Source organism: Cervus elaphus, chromosome 3, assembly GCF_910594005.1.
Source record: "Cervus elaphus chromosome 3, mCerEla1.1, whole genome shotgun sequence".
In the NCBI taxonomy this organism is placed as follows: domain Eukaryota; kingdom Metazoa; phylum Chordata; class Mammalia; order Artiodactyla; family Cervidae; genus Cervus; species Cervus elaphus.
This window is the reverse complement of record NC_057817.1, coordinates 34,817,743-34,835,206: the sequence shown is the minus strand read 5'-3', so window position 1 is coordinate 34,835,206 and position 17,464 is coordinate 34,817,743. Positions and strand designations below refer to the sequence as shown.

Sequence of the window (17,464 nt, the reverse complement as noted above, 5' to 3'; positions counted from 1 at the left end):
CCACAGCACAGATAACCCAAATCAATCCTGTCTTGGAAATCTTTCTTAGTGCATTCATATGAATATGAGTGTCTCTGCTAAAGGGTGAATTCACAACATATTAAACTAAAACTGTAAACTCGCATTGTCAAGAAGTATTCATGATGGTCAGCTTCTTCACTACGCTGCTGTTTTCCCTGTGGCACACTTCATCTTGGGATGGAGAAGAGCCATCTCAGAATAATTCAGATCTAAGTTAAGCAGAACTCGCTTTTTCAATTCATCTCAAACCTCTTGCCTTTTCTTATGACTGGAGAATGAAGTGTTTTGATTTAGTAGAAGAGCTCTTCAGCCTTCTTTAAAGTTACATAAATATAAAACATAAAAACATCACACAAAAACAACCAGATCTGTCATGACCAAATGGACTCAATTCAATGCTCCAAATATTCACTTACTGATGGTTTACTGAGCACATCGTGTTTGCCACCACAACAGGCCAAGAGGCCACAAGAAGGAACGAGGTAGAGTTCCAAGCCTCAGTAAATTGCAGACTAGTCAGCAAAACAAGGAGACTCATGTGACAAATATTTATGGAGTTCCTACTATATGGTAGACACTTGACTGATCTATTAGTGAATAAAAATTCCCAAAACCCAGCTCTTATGAAGCTTACTCTTTAGAGGGAAGAGGGAGAATAAACAATTAATATGATAATTGAATTATTCATCATTCTAGATGATAAATGTTATGAAAACTAACAGATCTGACTAAAATATATCAAGAATACTTATGGGGTATAAGACAAGTTGAAATTTTACTCAGCATTCAGAGTAGGCCTCATTAACAAATTGATAGTTGATAAAATATTTGAAAAAAGAGGGAAAACATGTAGATATCCGGGAGAATAGGATTCCAGGCAGAATAAACAGCCAGTGCAAAGGCCCTGAGTCACGAGAGTGCCAGGCCTGTTTAAGGAACATCAAGGAGGCCAGCAGAGTTAAAGCCAAGAGCAAGGGGGAGAACAGCAGGCCAGAGAGTAACGGGGCAGGGTAGGAGTGTTCATGCAGGTCTTTGCAGGGCATAATAAGAACTTTATCTTTGAGTGAAGTAGAGAACTATTAAATGTTTGGAGTAAAGCAGTGACGTGATGTGAATTATGTTCTGAAAGGATCATTCTAGCAACTGTGTTGAAAACCGACTAAAAGGGAGCAAGAGTGTAAACGGGAAGACCACTTAGGAGGGTACTACAATCACCCAGGTGAGAGAAGGCGATGGTGTGGACCAGGGAAGTAGCAGCAAGGAAAATAGAAGTGGGGTGAGTTTTTATATTAAGGAAAAAACCTAGCTATAATACAGTGAGGTGGTTGTTTTAGTAGAGAAAGCTAAGACAGCACAGAAGAAACAACAGTTTCACCAAAAGAAAAGATTAGTAGTTTAGCTGAGTCCTGAAAAATATGTAAAAGTTCACCAGGAAAAAGAAAGAGGAAGAACCATCCAGAGAAGGGAACTGGCAGAGTTGTTAGTGACCAGGAAAAATATAGGGCATGATCCTTCCCCTGGGGAACTTATTGTCTCAACAGGGAAACAAGACAGTAAATTACTTAAGATCAGAGTCCCAGTGACACTGGAATGAAAATTAGCAGAGAGATTATGAAGAGAAACAATCATGCCAACAAGATATGTTCAAGAGAAGTCAAAGATGTAGCTGGGAATGTAGGGAAAGGGACTCTAATCCATAAAGGACCCACAGGGCCAGCCAAGGGTCCTGCCAACACTACACTGGCCCTGCAGCCACCATTCAAGGTTCCGCAAAACCTTATCCTCTATCACCAGCTCCCACCAACAGACGAAATTTGTACTTTGCCAAGGAAGGCCAAGGTTACCCAGACAGAGACAGATTAAAAAACTGGGTGGTTTCTCAGAACTTCTAATGCTTCTCTCCACTATATTGTGACTCAAAATCTATATACGACTCAGTTCAGTTCAAGTCAGTCACTCAGTTGTGTCCAACTCTCTGAGACCCCAAGGACTGCAGCATGCCAGGCTTCCCTGTCCATCACCAACTCCCGGAGCCTACTCAAACTCATGTCCATCGCGTCAATGATGCCATCCAACCATCTCATCCTCCGTATATATGAGACTCAAAATCTAAGCTAGACTTTTAACACACTTAAAAAGCAATGTGTGTTGGGGTGACTATCGAGGAACTATATTCTGAATCTTCTTTTGTTGATTTACTCTATGCCCCACCCCCACTTCTGAAAAGTGTACAACAGGGCAGATTATACTCCTTCCCTACAAATGGACCCATTGTTTTCATCTTTCTACCCAAATCAGCATGTCCTCTTCACCCCCAATAAACCCCAAACAGAAAAAATAGAACAGGAGCTGCTGCAGGGCCAGTTTCTCCCCCACTCCAGTTTACCTTCACCTTTACCCCCACATCACACGGCAAGTCACCTTACCTTCGTTCCTACACAAAACCCAGCTTTCCTACCAGGGAGCCCCTAAAACAATCCAAGGGAGATTGCCCTGCTGCTAAGCTGATTCCAAAATAAAAGCAATATATGAGTACTGAATGTTTGGTAAATGCCATGCACAGCTTTATTGATATAGTTTACACATCAACTCTAAGAAATAGTACCGTCATTATCTCAATTGAAGTAGAGATAAGTAGCAAGTTAAAGTTTACACTAGTAACAAAGGAACCAAGATTTGAAATTGAGATATCTAGCTCTGGAGTCTATGTTCCTGACTACTAAAAACTACTACAGCATATCAATATGAACTTGGAATTGCCTCCACAATTTCTTCCCTTTGCTAGACAAGCAAAGTGTGACCTTCTGAGCACTGATTGGTTGTCTTCCTTCTAAATTTTTCCTTTGAAGGGAGAGCCACGTGGTTGTCTGGACTCCCTATCCCTTCCCAGAATGAAGACTGTCAGGAGGGTTCCCATCAAGAACAACTCAGCAAATACTTGTCCAAGTGCCCATGTCCAGCTCCTGGCAGCAGCCTTAATGAGAAAGGGAAGAGTAGTGCTTTTCTTCCCATCAGCTCTCTCGCTAATTCTTTTTAATTACGGTAGTCGACATATGAGTTTCAATAAATGTGATGCAAAAGTTACCATAACAAAAATATCCCCCAATAAGCCATTTGCTTATAAAATGTTCCCCATATGATTGGCACCTATCTCTTCAATGTCAATTCTAAACTGAAGCCTAGCAAAAGATGAAAAGTTTTATAAAGTCAGTAAAAACAATGTAAGAGACATGCTTACATGACTCAAAGGCACTAGCTTTGGATGATCTGACACAGATAGATAAATTTTTAACATGAAAAATAAAAATTTGACCAAAATGATAAATACCTCAAACTAAAAGATTTCTCATTAGAAGGTTAAGAGACAGTCCTTAGGTATTTTTGCAAAAATAAGCAAACAAACAAAACACACAAAAACCCAACACTTGACTTTATTCTATTTGTTCTTATAATTGGCTCATAGTTAAATGATTATCTACCTGTCATCAACTATAGACTAGGACAAATAATTTTCAGAGTTCTACCTTCTTTATGCTACAGTTCCAAATTTTCTTTTTCACTATTTACAGTTAAATTTTAGTTCCTGCTTTACCTCCTGTACTAATTTATATAGACATCTTTCTTCCTCTACTATACTTTATGACTTCTTTATACATAGTAGCAGTGAAATAAATATTTGTTCAGTTGAATTAATGAATTAATTAAGTGAAAATCAATAGGAGACATATCACACCTTAATAAGGCCTTAATATCTATTACCTAAGTTATCAGTGACCATATTGACAGATGATTATTTGAATTACAGACAGAAAATAACCCCCAAAAAATAGGTGTCTGCAAGAATGGGGTCTGGAACCAGCACGACGTGAAGGAGCCAGTGGGAGATGGAATAAAGCCAAAAAAAATGCCCTCCACTTCAGCTATTTTTGAAGATGCACGCCACAAGCCTGGTGGCCCTGTGGTTAGGGCTCCATGCTCCCATTGCAGAGGCATGGGATCAATCCCTGGCCAGGGAACTAGGATCCCATAAGCCGTGTGGACTGTAGCCCACCAGGATCCTCTGCCACAGGGATTCTGGCTCAGCCAAAAAAAAAGAAAAGATCATTGACCTGTCAAAGTCTGTCAAGATGGCTCCAGCTCCTCCCAAGTTAGCATCCTATAGAGATCCCTGGCACTTTTGATAGGAAACTCTAGTTATTCTTGTAGTCCATAGTTCTGTGGACCGCACTCTCATAGTCTCACTGGGGGCCAAACACCATGCTAAGTGCTATCCATTCTACTTCCAAAATATGCATGCTTTCTATTTTCCCTCTCAACCTCTGGATTAACCTGTTGTGGAGAGGAAGGATATATTTTTGAAAAAGAAAAAAAAAAAAAACCCATCACTTGATTTTACTGTTTGTTCTGAGAATGAACTCATAATTAAATGATGGAGAGAATCCCTTAAAGACTAATAATTTAGTATAAAGACTCTGACTTTATATTTAAACTTTTAAGTCCCAAACAACTAAGTTAACTTTAATTGGCTACTTCAAATTTCCAGTCATTGCACAAATATATTATCATGACTAGATGAAGGCAGACCCAAAAAGTTTAATTCAGTTAAAAAATAAATGTTTAACATATACATCACTTTCCTATTGCTGCTGTAACAAATCCCCACAAATCTAATGGCTAAATCAATGCAAATTTATTATGTCACAGTTTTAGAGGTTCAGAAGTCCAAAATGAATCTCACTAGGCTAAAACCGAGGTGTCTGTGAGGCTATGTTCCTCCTGGAGGTTCTAGGGGAAAATCCATTTCCTTGCTTTTTGTAGCTTCTAGAAACTGCCCACATTCCTCGGCTTATGGCCACATTCCAACTTCAAAGTCAGCAATGGTCAATCAAGTCTTTCTCACATTGCATCACACTGACTGTTCTACCTCCCTCCTCCATATTTAAAAGAGTGTCATGGCCGTGGCCCAGGGTACTGTCCTGGGGGGAACCACCTCTAGGACCCAGAGGGCAACCCCCTGAGTGGTTACAGGAGGCTCACCCAGATAATCCAGGAAAATGCCCATATCTTACAGTCCACTGATTATGAACCTTCATTCCTTTGGCAACCTTAATCCCTCCATGTAACACAACATATTCACATGTTCTAAGGATCTAGTACATAGACAGTTGGAGGATCATTATCCAGCCTACCACCATCTGTCCTTTAGAAGGATAACCTGTCCATCCCTAATGAAACCACATTTACTCTATCCCCAAATCCCCAAAAGACTCAGTCAAGCCTTTAGAATATCAACTCAAAGTTTAAAATCTGGTCTAAATCTTACCAATTCAAAAGCTCCAAATCTCACCATCTAAATCAGGTGAAAATGAGGCTTTGAATATTATCCATTCTGAGACACAATTCCTATCATCTGTGAAACTGCGAAACTCAAGAAACAAGTTATCTCCTCCCAAAATTCAGTGGTGGGATAGACATGGGATAAGTTATTGACATCCCAATTCAAAAAGGGAGAAAATGCAAGTTAAAAAATTTAGACACCAGACCCATGCAATTTTGAAATCCAGCCAGGTAAACTGCATCCAGTTTCAAGGTCTGAGAATAATCCTCTGGGCTATAAGTTTTGTCTTTGGGGTCTCGCTTCTGCCCATGAAAGGTAGCACGTGTTTACAGCTGAGCAGTTTAATCAGCCTATATTTAGTTGTAGAATTTAGGGGGTCCAACAACCTTCTTTCATTACATCCTCTCACTTCCCCTTTCAGGCCTGGAGTGTTATTGCTGGTATGATCTTCTTAAGAACCTTGTGTGTCTCCCATATATGTCATTGAGATTTACTCCAACAGACAAGAGGTTCCTCCACAAATACCTCTTGGATAGATTCATCTCTATTATGGGCTTCCTCTGAGATGTGTGAGGGAATTCATGTCACATGTTCACTTTCTTTAAAGAGCCCTCTTTGGAACTGAATACTCTGGCTTTACTTCTGAGGCACTACCAAGATGTTTTTAGGTCACACCATCAGCTTTTTTTCCAAAAAAGGCTTTCCTGCCAGCAAATCTCCTAATTTCAGCATATTTTGCAATCTGGATAGGCGAAGAATTTCTCAGATGTAAAGTTCTGGTTCCTTTTTGCTTAACAATTCTTCCCTCAATCTATCTTTCTCCTTTCACATTTTACTACAAGCAGTAAGAGAAAGCCAGGCTGCACCTCTGCATATATATTATCTCAGCTAAATATCTAAATTCGTGTTTACAAGTTTGACTTTCCACATAACAGCAGGGCAGAATTCAGCTCAGATTTCGGCCACTATCTAACAAGGATATCCTTCCCTCTAGTTTTCAGTAACGTGTTCCTGGTCTCTGAGCCCTCACTAGCATTGCCTCTATTGCCCATATCGCTACAAACAGTCTGTTCATGACAGGTCAGGTGTTCTCTGAGATGATTTAGGCTTTCTCTACCATGTTCTTCCATCTTTTTCTGAGCCCTCACTAGTAGAACCACCAACATCCTACTTCTACGAACAGTCTATTCAAGGGTATCTAGCCTTTGCTTTTATCATGCTTCTCAAAATTCTTCCAGCATGTGCCTATTGCACAATTTCAAAGCCACTTCCACGGTTTTATTTCTTCCAGCATCTCCCACTTCCATTTATCAAAACCTGTGTTAGTTTCCTATTGCTGCTGTAGCAAATCACCACAAACTTAGTGGCTTAAATCAACACCAATTCATTATCTCACATTTCTGGAGGTCAGAAGTCCAAATGGAATCTTACTGGACTAACATCAAGGTGTCAGCTGTGCCATATTCCTTCTGGACACAATGAATGAAAATCTGCTTTCTTACATTTTCCAAATTCTGGAGACTGCCTACATTCCTTTGCTTGTGGCCCACTTTTATCTTCAAAGCTAGCAATGTCCAGGTCTAGTCATTCTTCTTTGCCTCACTCTGACACTGGCTATTCTAGCTTCTACTTTCCCATTTAAAGGACCTGTGTGATTACACGAGGCCTACCTAAATCATCCAAGAAAATTTCCTTATCTTAAGAGCAACTGATTTGCAACCTTAATTCCCCCTTGACAAGTAACACAATATATAATCAGGTTCCTAGGATATGAACATCTCTGAGAGATTATTAACCCTGCCACAATATATATTGCATAATGATAAACTTTCAATTCTTCTGTATAAGTATGATGTACCATGTAACCTGATCCATGCTATCTTCATCTGCTTCATTTCATATCACAATGCTTAGGTTTCCACCACTCTGGGCAAATGCACTATGCTCATTTGAGGAAAAGATCTTTGCTCACGCTGTTTCCTTTGCCCGTGTTAGTCCTTCTTTCTGAATCCCCACAGCTCCTCTTCCCCACACTACTCTTAGGTATCCTTTGGCTATCAGCTTAAGTGATTCTTCTTCAAAGAGCTTCCCTGATCCTGCAACTCCCTAAACAAGATGTAGATTCTCTTACATCCTTAGTTTTTCTTCATATCATTTATCTTAATAGTGATTAAATTATTATCTGTGTAATTGTTTGTTTAATGACACTTTGAAGGCATTATGAAAGTTCTAACTTCATTTGTTATATGCCTAATACCTAGCAGAACAGTAACTGCACAAAAAAATTCTTCATAACAACATTAATTTTATAATTGAGGGTACTGAAGCTCATAGAAATTAACTTTATGACAGAAACACAAATAATGAAATTCCACTTGTTCTATCTCTCAGCCACTGTGCTGTTCTATTCTAATGGGGCACCAATGGTCACTGTAAGTCCACAGATACTCTCCGATCTTCACTGAAGGTCAGATATTCACTGCCACTCACTTTCCTTATGCAGTTGCTACTGCCTCATCAAGCCAATGACCCACCACCAAATGTCCAATTTCATTCTTATTTTCAAATACTGTCATAAGGATAGACTTGGGAATTCTTTTTTCCTTTAAAATATTAAAGTTCTTTAAAAATAATTACTAAAAAATTTATTTTTCAAATTACCAAATCAGGGGGGAAATATGCTTTTATCTTATCTACTTCTTTTGTGGAGATTAATAGTATTATAAAAATCTGTGGACACCCCAGAAGAAATTTTATTAAACCAAAGAGGAAATGATCTAGTTTGGGAACACAGCCAGGGCAAATATTAAAACCAAAGATCTGAAAGTCATGCTAGAAAGTCCTAGAACTATGCTTCTGTACACTCTTATTCTTGGTCTCTTGTGCACAAAGAGGGAAGAACATTACTGTGATCATTATCTTGAAGAATACTCCCTCGACTTTAAACAAGGTTGGTAGAATTTTATCTATAATTGTACTAGCCCTCAACATTTCAGAATACTTCAGCATCCAGTCCTCCATTTGTTAAAAACATATTTTTGTGGCTTAGTCAGATTACAGCTAGAAATACATGGAAGATCTTGATACAGATTCTAAATTGTTGCCTGTTCACTTGTTTCTTTTGAAAATTATTATCATTGGCACAGATCAAAAGCCACATGTATCAATGGGTGATCTAAATTAGTATCTTATTACTTCAATTTCCAAAACAATTATAAACTAAATATCAACAACAAAACAACTTTTGTATAAACATCAGATATAACTGTGAAACACATTTCTCTTTGTTTTGTTATATATGTAATAAGTATTATTATTAAATAATAGTAGATTCATATTGCATGATAATTTACAAAAAAGTATTTAGATTTGAAAAGTACCAAATTACAAGCATCTTAAAAACCAATAAAGGGAAGAATGAAGTAACCAAAATATTAAATGAGCGAAAGTCATTGGGAAATAATATGCTAAGATTTCTTTAAAGACAAGAGACAAAAGACAATATGACTACAGAACAAAACTGATGGTTCGAAAATCTCTCCCATCTATTTAGAACATATCTGACAGCACAAACTTACTTATCTGCTAGGTTTATGTGAAATCTGAGCGCATCTCACAGGTTTTATAATGTGTTACTATCCCTGCTGTGACATGTTACAAACTATACAAAAATATCTGCAGCACCCTCAATTCACTATAAAACAAATCCATAAATTCTTTAGAGGTTGAAAGCTTTTGTCTTTCTAAAACTCATGAAATCCCAGTGAAGCAACAGGAGTCAGAACTGACTTCTTAACAACAGTTTCCACATTCTAATTGCAGAGAACAGAACTTTCCAAGGTAATACAGAACTATCAAGCAGGCTCAAACACCCACCTGCTGTCAATTTTAAATTCTCAATCTGAGAATAAGAGAAATCATTAGAGCATAATAAACACATTAGTAACATAAGCCTACTCAGAACACGTGCATGTGTGCAAGCTCACTCACTCAGTCCTGTCAGACTCTTTGCAACCTCATGGCCTGTAGCCCGCCAGTCTCCTCTGTCTGTGGAATTTTCCAGGCAAATATACTGGAGTGGGTTGCCATTTCCCACTCCAGGAGATCTTCCCCACCCAGGGATCAAACCCATAGCAGGCAGATCCTTTCCCACTGTGCTACCTGGAAAGCCCCCACCCAGCAGAAAAAACTTGCTGATTGATTGGCTATATGAAATAAGGTTGATAACTAGACAAGAAATAAAACTTTGCATCTCCAAATCTCTTAAAACCTTGCTTCTTGGGCATTTAATCTTTCTAAATATTGGTCTTGATACCAACACAGAAACAAAAGCAGTTCATCAGTGTGCACGGATACATAGTAACTATGGACAACTCATTCGCAACACAATGCCTATCTTGAACAACTGACAATTTAAATAAAAATGAACACTAAACATTTCTTTTTAAAATTAACCAGAAAAAGATATAGATGCCTTCTATTTCCAAGAAATTGTCTAGCATTAGAACATAAAATGCGCAGTCCTGAAGGTTTCTATTTGTGACAGCTCAGACACTCTTCAGAGAAAGCCAAGAAGAACACCAATATAATTTAAAGGATCTTTGGAAATTTTAAGGACACTTCAATGCCATTTATTTATTAGGAGCTTTAGCTTCCATAAAGCTTTCCGGTTACTCAGTTTGGCAGTCCTGAAATAATTCTGTTTCCAGTTCACAGGGATTGAAAAATCACAGGTTGAAAAGAAAAAGAAAAAGGAAAAGAAAAAAAAAAAGAAGTTTAACCCTAATGACACCTTTATTCCACTCTGTGAATTTTGCTGACAGTCTAATCTTATTTCCTTTATTAGATTTGGTCATTGTTTTTAAAGGATTCAATATCAAAGTCACACACACACACTCCCCACCAAAGAAAAAAAAAAGACCTTTAAGTAAATAAAATATTATCACAAGTATCTGTCATAATAAAAACATTTAGTGGGTGCACCATAATTAAAAGAGAAAATTACATTTAACGTATTGTAAGAGTAAACTTGTTTTAAATAAATGCAACACAGGTCAGTTTCCTCCTTTTCCAACTGTAAGCTTTGGTGTTACTGTCCATGGTGACACATACTGGCTATATTGAGCAACAACACCTCTACAGCAACACTCAAGTTTTATTTTATGCCTATTTCTTGGTGGTAATTTTGCTGAAGTTTTATTTTGCATATCCAACTCTTTGTTAATTATGAGTTGCCAGTTTTTGAAGGCACAGCACCAAAATCACAAAAGAAAAATCTGGGAGGGGTCGGTCCATCACATATGTTAAACCACAAAGTCCATTACTTTTTTGCCTTCATCTGTATTTCACCATATGGGAAACTACTCTTTCTGTATGTGTTTAGCTACCTTTTAGAATAGTCATGTTACAGCATCTCCCCAAAACCAAGAAACCTTCAAAAGTGTTGGTGAATCAACACTGAAGCCTTGATTCATTGGAGTTTGCTTCTGACTACCTAACACAGGTAAATTTAAATGCAGACACGTGCATAGCCAGTTCATTGACTTCAACAAAAACGTTTTAAAATCCTGAGTACACAATTAACGGTGAGACAAAGAATACTGTAAAAGAATATTATTTCTTTTCTCTTGTTATCGATGGAGAAGAATCGTTATCTTTCAATGAGGAATCTTAAATATATTGTTTGTGACATACAGTGCTTAAAACTATTGAAATATTTAATTTTCCCACAAAGCTACCCACATAAAGAAATTCGTCCACAACTGAGCACCATTGTACCTGAAACTTTCAGAGAGCAATGTTTTAACTAAGATTAAGCTACCCTATTTCCTTCCTAAATCAATTTCACCCAGATGAGGTGTTTGTTATAATTCATTGTTCCCCAGACTCCAGAATCAACCATCTGCCATCGGAGTTTCTGCACAGTAATTAAGGAACTATCCATTAGACTGGCAAGAGTACAAAGTAAGGAAGAGGAGGGGGCGGGAGAAGTGTGAAACAAGCACCTTAAAAAGAGGTGGAAGATATGTGTATTTCACACTAACCCCTCCTCGTCTCAGCTCAGATACTGTCATCCATGAGGCAGAACAGAAGTTAGGAGGAGAGGCCAGGCCAGCTCCTCCCGGGGTTATCCGAACTGAAACCGCGCTGGGGACTAAGCAGGCTCCTCATACCTTGAAAGAGAAAGGCTTTCGTCCCATTGTGCAGCCCGGGGACCTGGCGCACTCCGATCGTGGACTCCCCAAGTTCTAACTCCGTTAAGACGTCAATCTGCAGGGAGGGGTCCACACCAATACCCCAAACTGGTGGGAGTGGGGAAGGGAGGAGAAAAGAAAGAAAAAGCTCCATCAGAATGCAAGCCTCTTCTTTCAGGGCAGCAAAGAACAGCGTCTTCGAGACAGTATTGGAAACTGACGAAGAGAGGCGACTCCCTCCGCCGCCGCCGCCGCGGAGAGCCTTACCTGAGATCAGCAGCCCAGCTTTAAATAGCGGAGCACCCAGTCCCATTTCCGTGACCTACTTTAAAACCCTGATCGGTGCAAAGTTCCCCTCGGCCCTCAGACCCTAGACCTGGGTTGTGACCCGCCCTGCGGTCTCCAAGACAAGCATAGGGACCAAAAAAAAAAAAAAAAATCCAAATCCAAACCCACCCCCGACTCCAAGCTTCCCACTCCAGACCTACTTCAGGTGGAGGGAAAGCGAGGCGTCCCCAGGCAGCTGGGGCTGCCCCGAGGTGGGAGCCATCCCCTCTCCCGCCCCAGCTCTGCGGCCACTCACCTGCTCCGAGACCGAAGAGCAAACAGAACGTTCTCAGTAAGACCCGAGACTCCATGGTGCCGATCTGCTCAGTCCATCGTCTCCCTCTTTAAAAATAAAAATCGAAGAGGTTCTTGGAATCAAGCGGGAAAAAAAATATTGTTTGTCTTTCCTGCCGCTGGCTTGGATTTACTGATTAGTAAGATTAGTATGATTTGGTTGCTAAGAAAAAAAAAGGAGGACCCCCCGAGGCACGTGAAGAACTTAGACCCTCCAATGCGCACATCATTCCCACACGCAGAGCCCAGGCGGCGGGCGCGGGTTGGGACGGGGCCCGGAGGGAGGGGTCGGCCTCCCCGGGGGCTGCTCCGCCGGGAAATTAGCTCTTGGGCCGAATCAAAGCTGCCGAAGGAGCACACTCCCGGAGGAAAGGAGGCCCCCCCAAGAAAGCCGGGTCTGGGGCGGCCCCGCACCCGCCCGTCTTCCCCGCCGCCCGAACCTGTTGTAAAGGCAGAGACAATGGAGAGAGCGCCGGGAGACGCGCGGAGAGACTGCTCCTGGGCGAGGGAGGGGCGGGTCGGGGAGGCGGGGAGAGGAGGAGAAGGGAGGGAGTCCGAGGGCGAGGCCCGGCGCCCCGCGTCCCTCTCCCACGCGGGCTTCTCGGTCCCCGAACCCCGTCCAGCGGACCCCGGAGCCGCGACAGCCTCCGCCGCGTCCTCCCTCTCTCGCCGATCCCGGCTACGCTCAGCTCCTTCGGGATCGAAAGATCTTATTTCAAGGTGCTAAGTTGATGGGCGGTCTTTGCTCTCACCCCTCAATTTTGGGCGCGTGTCTAGAAAGACAGACGGGGAAAGAGAAAGGACCACCCAACTGCAGAAGGCGAGGCTAGCTGGAGACGCGCTCGCCCGCCCTTTAGGCAAAGAAGGGAAGCGCAGCCCCGCGGACGAGCGAGGGGAATCCCTCTCGGAGGCTTGCGGAGGAAGACTACTAAGGCAGCTGGACTCCCGCGGTGGGGCTGGAAGTAGGTAGAAACGGGCGGAGACTGGTGGCGAGCCTGGGAAGCCCTGGGAGCTCCGGGGGAGAGGTTCCCTGCCCGGGGCGGGGCGCTGGAGAGCTTCCCCGCGCGGAGAGAGCAGGGGCGAACTTAGCCGGGAACTGCTGGACAGCTCCGGGACCTCGCGCGCCCCCTGCCAAACACAGCGCCCACAGGCTCCGGTTCCCCAGGACAAGCACACAGCATGAGGCACGGGCAGCAAAGCAGGGTGCTTGCCTATGCCAAAAAGAAGAGAAAAATGATAGATCGATAGGTAGATAGAGGTTCCTTTAAATTTTGAGGTAAATTTTGAATAATGACATTGAAGTCCCATACTGAGGAAGTTGCAAAAGCGATTAAAATGCTAATCTATACAAAAACGTCAATTGAGTTTCTTCATTTTCCATCCAAACAAGTAGACTCTGAATTCTCGAAAGGAGCCTACACAGTTAGTTACCAAAATACCTACTGGGTAGAGTCTGAGGTTTCAGCAGGGCAATACATACTCTATTATACTATAATAGGAGGAGGGCACAGCAAGCCACTGCAGTATTCTTGCCTGGAGAATTCTATAGACAGAAGAGCCTGGTGGGTTACAGTCCGTGGGGTCGCACAGAGTTGGACGTGACTGAAGCAACTTAGTAGCATACTATAACAAGATGAGTGGGACATATTTAGCTCTGTCCTTGGAATTTTTAAGGGAAAAATATCAGAATCTGGAAGTTTTTCCAAAATAAGTCTAAATGATCTTTCCTTATCAGTTTTTCTATTTGATTCTATTTCTAATTTTGTAAACTTTTGAGAAGTAGATCTGTACTTAAATGTGATGAAGCGTTGTTTTATGTAACTTCACAAACTTGCAAAACTACACAAAATGAAATTAATGTAACTGAATTGAATTAATTCAAAGGAAATTATTCATCAGGAAATTAAACATTTTTCTATAGCAGTACTACCAAAGTAATGAATTTTAACAAGTATTTACAAAAGTGACAATAAAAACTGAAAGATAAAATCAGAGGAAAAAATAAATATACATATACACACATATTTAGAGGAACCAGAGATCAAATTGCCAACATCCGTTGGATCATCAAAAAAGCAAGAGAGTTCCAGAAAAACATCTATTTCTGCTTTATTGACTATGCCAACGCCTTTGACTGTGTGGATGATAATAAACTGTGAAAAATTCTGAAGGAGATGGGAATACCAGACCAGCTGACCTGCCTCTTGAGAAACCTGTATGCAGGTCAGGAAGCAACAGTTAGAACTGGACATGGAACAACAGACTGGTTCCAAATAGGAAAAGGAGTACATCAAGGCTGTATATTGTCACCCTGCTTATTTAACTTATATGCAGAGTACATCATGAGAAATGCAGGGCTGGAAGAAGCACAAGCTGGAATCAAGATTGCCAAGAGAAAGATCAATAACCTCACATATGCAGATGACACCACCATTATGGCAGAAAGTGAAGAAGAATTAAAAAACCTCTTGATGAATGTGAAAGAGGAGAATGAAAAAGTTGGGTTAAAGCTCAACATTCAGAAAATTAAGATCATGGCATCCGGTCCCATCACTTCATGGCATATAGACAGGGAAACAGTGGAAACAGTGGCTTATTTTAATTTTCTGGGCTCCAAAGTCACTGCAGATGGTGACTGCAGCCATGAAATTAAAAGATGCTTACTCCTTGGAAGGAAAGTTATGACCAACCTAGACAGCATATTAAAAAGCAGAGACATTACTTTGCCAACAAAGGTCCATCTAGTCAAGGCTTTGGTTTTTCGAGCAGCCATGTATGGATGTGAGAGTTGGACTATAAAGAAAGCTGAGCACCAAAAAATTGATGCTTTTAAACTGTGGTATTGGAGAAGACTCTTGGGAGTCCCTTGGACTGCAAGGAGATCCAACCAGTCCATCCTAAAGCAGATCAGTCCTGGGTGTTCATTGGAAGGACTGATGTTGAAGTTGAAACTCCAATAATTTGGCCACCTGACGTGGATAGCTGACTCATTTGAAAAGACACTGATGCTGGCAAAGATTGAGGGCAGGAGGAAAAGGGGATGACAGAGGATGAGATGGTTAGATGGCATCACTGACTCAATGGACATGGTTTGGGTAGACTCTGGCAGTTGGTGAGGGACAGGGAGGCCTGGAGTGCTGCAGTTCATGGGGTCGTAAAGAGTCAGACATGACTGAGCAACTGAACTAAACTGAACACACACACAAAGGAACACAATATTGCCAATACCTTGATTTTAGCCCAGTGAAATCCATTTTAGACTTCTAAACTACAGAAATGTAAGATACTAAATTTCTGTTGCTTTAATCACTAAATTTGTGATTTGCTTCAGCATTCAGAGAAAACTAATATAAATACTAACCACATAAAGTTCAGTCACAAGGTAGCCTCTACAAACCCTGTATTCATAAACACATCTCAAAGCTAAATAGAATTTCCAAGAATATTTTATTCACAGATGAACTTTAAATTAAAAAAGAAAGAAAAAATTCCCAGATGCCAGGGAAAAACAGAGAAAGCTGAAAACTGGCTGAAAAAGAACTGACTCAGGCGATGATTAGCAGAGGGTAGGACACGGGGTTTCAGACGCAGTAGGGACCTCAAGACAATGGAGTAGAACTCTGTCATCCACATGAGAACTAGAACCAATGAACCATGGCCAAAGCCAGAAGAGGTAAAGACGATACTGATCCTTTCAATAAGAATAGGGAGATTTGAAGTATTTTATTGTACATATATATATATACATACACACATATTTTGCATATAGACCCAAGAACAAGAAGGTTTGCCAACTGCATATGACCGTAGATGGAGAACAAAGTCATCTATCAGTTCAGTTCAGTACAGTTGCTCAGTCATGTCTGACTCTTTGTGATCCCATGGACTGCAGGATGCCAGACTTCCCTGTCCATCACCAACTCCCAGAGCTTGCTCAAACTCATGTCTATCGAGTCAGTAGTAGTACCCAACCATCTCTTCCTCTGTCATCCCCTTCTCCTCCTGCCTTCAATCTTTCCCAGCATCAGGGTCTTTTCAAATGAATCAGTTCTTCGCATCAGGTGGCCAAAGTTACAGTTTCAGCTTCAGCATCAGTCCTTCCAATGAATATTCAGGACTGATTTCCTTCAGGATGGACTGGTTGGAGCTCCTTGCAGTTCATGGAACTCTCAAGAGTCTCCTCTGACACCACAATTCAAAAGCATCAATTCTTTGACGCTCAGCTTTCTTTATAGTCCAACTCTCACATCCATACATGACTACGAGAAAAACGACTAGACGAACCTTTGTCAGTAATGTCTCTGCTTTTTACCATGCTGTCTAGGTTTGTCATAGATTTTCTTCCAAGGAGTAAGAATCTTTTAATTTCATGGCTACAGTCTTCAGGCAGTGATTTTGGAGCCCAAGAAAATAAAGTCAGTCACTGTTTCTGTTGTTTCCCCATCTATTTGCCACAAAGTGATGGGACTGGATGCCATGATCTTCATTTTTTGAATGTTGAGTTTTAAGCCAGCTTTCTCACACTCCTCTTTCACATTCATCAAGAGGCTCTTTAGCTCCTCTTCACTTTCTGCCATAAGGTTGGTGTCATCTGCATATGTGAGGTTATGGATATTTCTCCTGGCAATCTTGATTCCAGCTTGTGTTTCATCCAGTCCAGCATTTCACATGATGTACTCTCCATATAAGTTAAATAAGAAAGGTGACAATATACTTGTAAATTGACATAGCCTTGACATTTCCTTTCCCAATTTGGAACCAGTCCATTGTTCCATGTCCAGTTCTAACTATAAAAAATGTCAAATCTCAAGCCTTGACATGAGCACTAAAATTACATCTTCACTAGTATAAGAAATTCTAAAATCAAAAATTAGAATAAAACCCCCAGCATATCCTGAAGAAGCAAATGTAAGAATTCTATTAGGGGAGCTTCCACAAATTCTGGCATATAAGAGAAAAAATTCTAATGAAGATATAAGCACAAAATAATAACAATTAATAAATTGCACTGAAGTAAAATACCATGAAAATCAGTCAGGAGGCAAACACATGTGAAAAAAGAGAATTAGTATCTCATGGACTCAGTGTATCGAAAAAGCATAATCAATAGTACTAAAAAATATATTTTAAATGATTAGAGTTTTTTTAGGCATAGAAAAAAATAATGAAGGTGCAGAAGTATATGAGGTATTATTAGGCAGATTTCAAAGGAAACCAAATAGAACTTCTAGAAATAAAGTGAAAGTGTCAATTGTTCAATCATGTCCAACTCTTTGTGACCTCATGGACT

At 40.6% G+C, this 17,464-nt stretch overlaps 1 protein-coding gene across 4 annotated transcripts in view; it reads right to left on the bottom strand.

The window, feature by feature from the left end:
- The window catches only part of NELL2 (neural EGFL like 2), a 437,534-nt gene that overhangs the window by 351,695 nt on the left and 68,375 nt on the right, over positions 1 to 17,464 (bottom strand). The window contains exons 1-3 of one of the 4 annotated variants that reach the window (XM_043886435.1): positions 12,987 to 13,084; positions 12,137 to 12,222; positions 11,533 to 11,661 (exon numbers count right to left, since the gene is read on the bottom strand). In XM_043886435.1, the coding sequence (XP_043742370.1) occupies positions 11,533 to 11,661; positions 12,137 to 12,191 (184 nt within the window). In that variant the 5' untranslated portion in view covers positions 12,192 to 12,222; positions 12,987 to 13,084. Of the gene's footprint in view, positions 1 to 11,532; positions 11,662 to 12,136; positions 12,223 to 12,614; positions 12,775 to 12,926; positions 12,946 to 12,986; positions 13,085 to 17,464 lie in introns of those variants that run through there. The other 3 variants (XM_043886442.1, XM_043886416.1, XM_043886426.1) reach the window with 3 other exon arrangements.